The sequence below is a fragment of the Gavialis gangeticus genome, unplaced genomic scaffold (assembly GCF_001723915.1).
Source record: "Gavialis gangeticus isolate Ggan-Ray unplaced genomic scaffold, GavGan_comp1, whole genome shotgun sequence".
Taxonomy (NCBI): Eukaryota; Metazoa; Chordata; order Crocodylia; family Gavialidae; genus Gavialis; species Gavialis gangeticus.
Window position 1 is genome coordinate 772,562 of NW_017729032.1, and position 2,126 is coordinate 774,687.

The window sequence follows — 2,126 nt, forward strand, 5'->3', positions numbered from 1 at the left end:
TTGTACATTCATACCCCACCCCACCCCGAACATTTATACCTAACATTTGGGGAAAAAACCCATACACCTTTTTAATACAAAAAAAATTCTTTAAAATATTAATATACAAGTCTGCCTACAGAACAAGGTTTGAAGATAGAGGCAAAATAATGCACAAGCTGTTTTTCAGATGCTTAGACCAGCCTAAGTGACCAGCATCATACCACACATTTGAGGAAAAACAAACAAAAAAACCAAGACTTTTCTTCAACAGGTAAAAAAATTACCACATCCTATGAGCCCAGGATCTAGACGGAAAGTTAATTTTTGGTTTTAAGCCCTTTTCAACAAAAGCCCAAGTTTCGGAATAAAAGTACACGGGGTGGGGGGGAGTGGAGAAAGCACACCAAGATCTTCCAAACATATAACCATCAGGCAGCCAGCTGTATCTGCCAATTTATACAAGTTTAGTTCAAAACGTTCTGCATTTTTCCAGGCCATTTGTTATAGTGACAACACTGCCTCAAGGACAGCCAACTGACCTCCGGCTTGATGGAAATTCACAAAAAACAAAGTTTCTATCCTTTTTCTACCTGACACAGCAGTGCTGGTTTCCCATTCAGGGCCATCTGTTGGGGCGCTGGCTGCCGCTGGAGTGTCACTGGAGCAGTTTTTAACTTCTTTGTGTCCACTTTTGAAGAATGCTCTTCCTTTTCCTCCTCGTCCGAATCTTGCAGGCCATATTTAGAGAAATGAGCCACCTACACAAAGAGCAAAAGCAAGACTGTTACTAACAGCCACAGATTTAGGGGAAGGATTTTCAAAGGGATGGATGAGAGCTGGTGACACAAGCTGCCCTTGACTTGATATGGGAACTGGATGCCAACCACTGGTTCATTTAAAAGCCTAAGTCCAAATCCTCTAAACCTAAGTAATTGACAACTGCATACCCAAGTTACCATATGCCAAATTCAGATCAATCCTTGTATGGATTACATGCATAACCATACACATTAAAAAACCCAAAGCACAAGATTTAAGGACCAAATAAATGCTTTTGACCAGGTTTGAAAAGTCTGTACTCTAATTGACAAGAAAGATCATAATAATGTAGTGCTACAATTCCTAAATGACATCAATTACTTCAAAGGGAAGAAACAGTGCTATGATTCTAGCATAAATCACTGGTTTATTAAGGGATTCTAATTTCAGTTGCATCCAGATGCTTATGAACCATCAGGTATAAGTAAGCTTTACCTTAAACACCCAAGAACCAGTCTCTGGACAGTACTCCTTGAACTGAGCTCCCTGTTTCCGAGATACGGCCTCCAGTCTGCCTTCATAATTCATATCCATTAGCTGTTCAGGGCTCTTTATCAAGCAACGAGATGTCTTATCTGTTGGCCAAACTCCATCTAACGTAACCTCTGCTCGCCTGTTAAAAATAATGTAGTCAGAGAAAGGCACGAGACCACCAGACTTCGAAAAAAGCCATAGATGAAGTTAAGAACTACTAGAATATGATTAAACACTAAATAAAATCATGTACTAAGTTTTAGTTACTAAATTCTGCAAGTGCCAAATAGTCAAGCAAAAGTAAAAAACTGAAGGCATACTGAAAGATACATGGACTGTTTGGTGGAACAGCAGAAAAAAAGGGTAAGTTTTGTAAATAGGTATATAAAAAGCCATCTGCTATCCCCGACCCACTTTCACACACATAAAGTTTAAAATGACCTATTTAAACCTTCACCAACAGGTGGTTTCCTTTCATCATCAGGGTAGACAATAACTTCTTTCCTACGGATGTGCACAATCTCATCCAGATTTAAATTAGTTAGGTTCACTTCTTCAAAGTAAATTGATCCATAACCTGAAAAGCAGACCCAATAATAGATAAACCCAACCTGTACTTTCCAATGGTGTCATTAAAAAAAAAAAAAAGATATAGAAGCACAGTGGGGAAGTTTCCAAAGTAAATGTCCACTGTTTACTTAAGTTGTTATTCAAACTTATTGATCTACACTCCACAGCTCAACTGCTTGCTAGGAAGATTAGCATCCACCTTGTTTTGCCTGAAGGGAACAGTGTGAAAAAAACCCAAAAAAACCCTCACAGCATGATGAATGCTCCTCTTAAATAATTTT

General features: G+C 38.7%; 1 protein-coding gene across 2 annotated transcripts in view; it reads right to left on the minus strand.

Moving 5' to 3' along the window:
* Nucleotides 1–2,126, minus strand: part of NUP98 (nucleoporin 98) — a 135,079-nt gene that overhangs the window by 47,119 nt on the left and 85,834 nt on the right. For both annotated transcript variants that reach the window (XM_019524439.1, XM_019524437.1), the window contains exons 17-18: nucleotides 1,717–1,852; nucleotides 1,237–1,414 (exon numbers count right to left, since the gene is read on the minus strand). In XM_019524439.1, coding sequence (XP_019379984.1) covers nucleotides 1,237–1,414; nucleotides 1,717–1,852 — 314 coding nt within the window. The remainder of the gene's footprint in view (nucleotides 1–1,236; nucleotides 1,415–1,716; nucleotides 1,853–2,126) is intronic.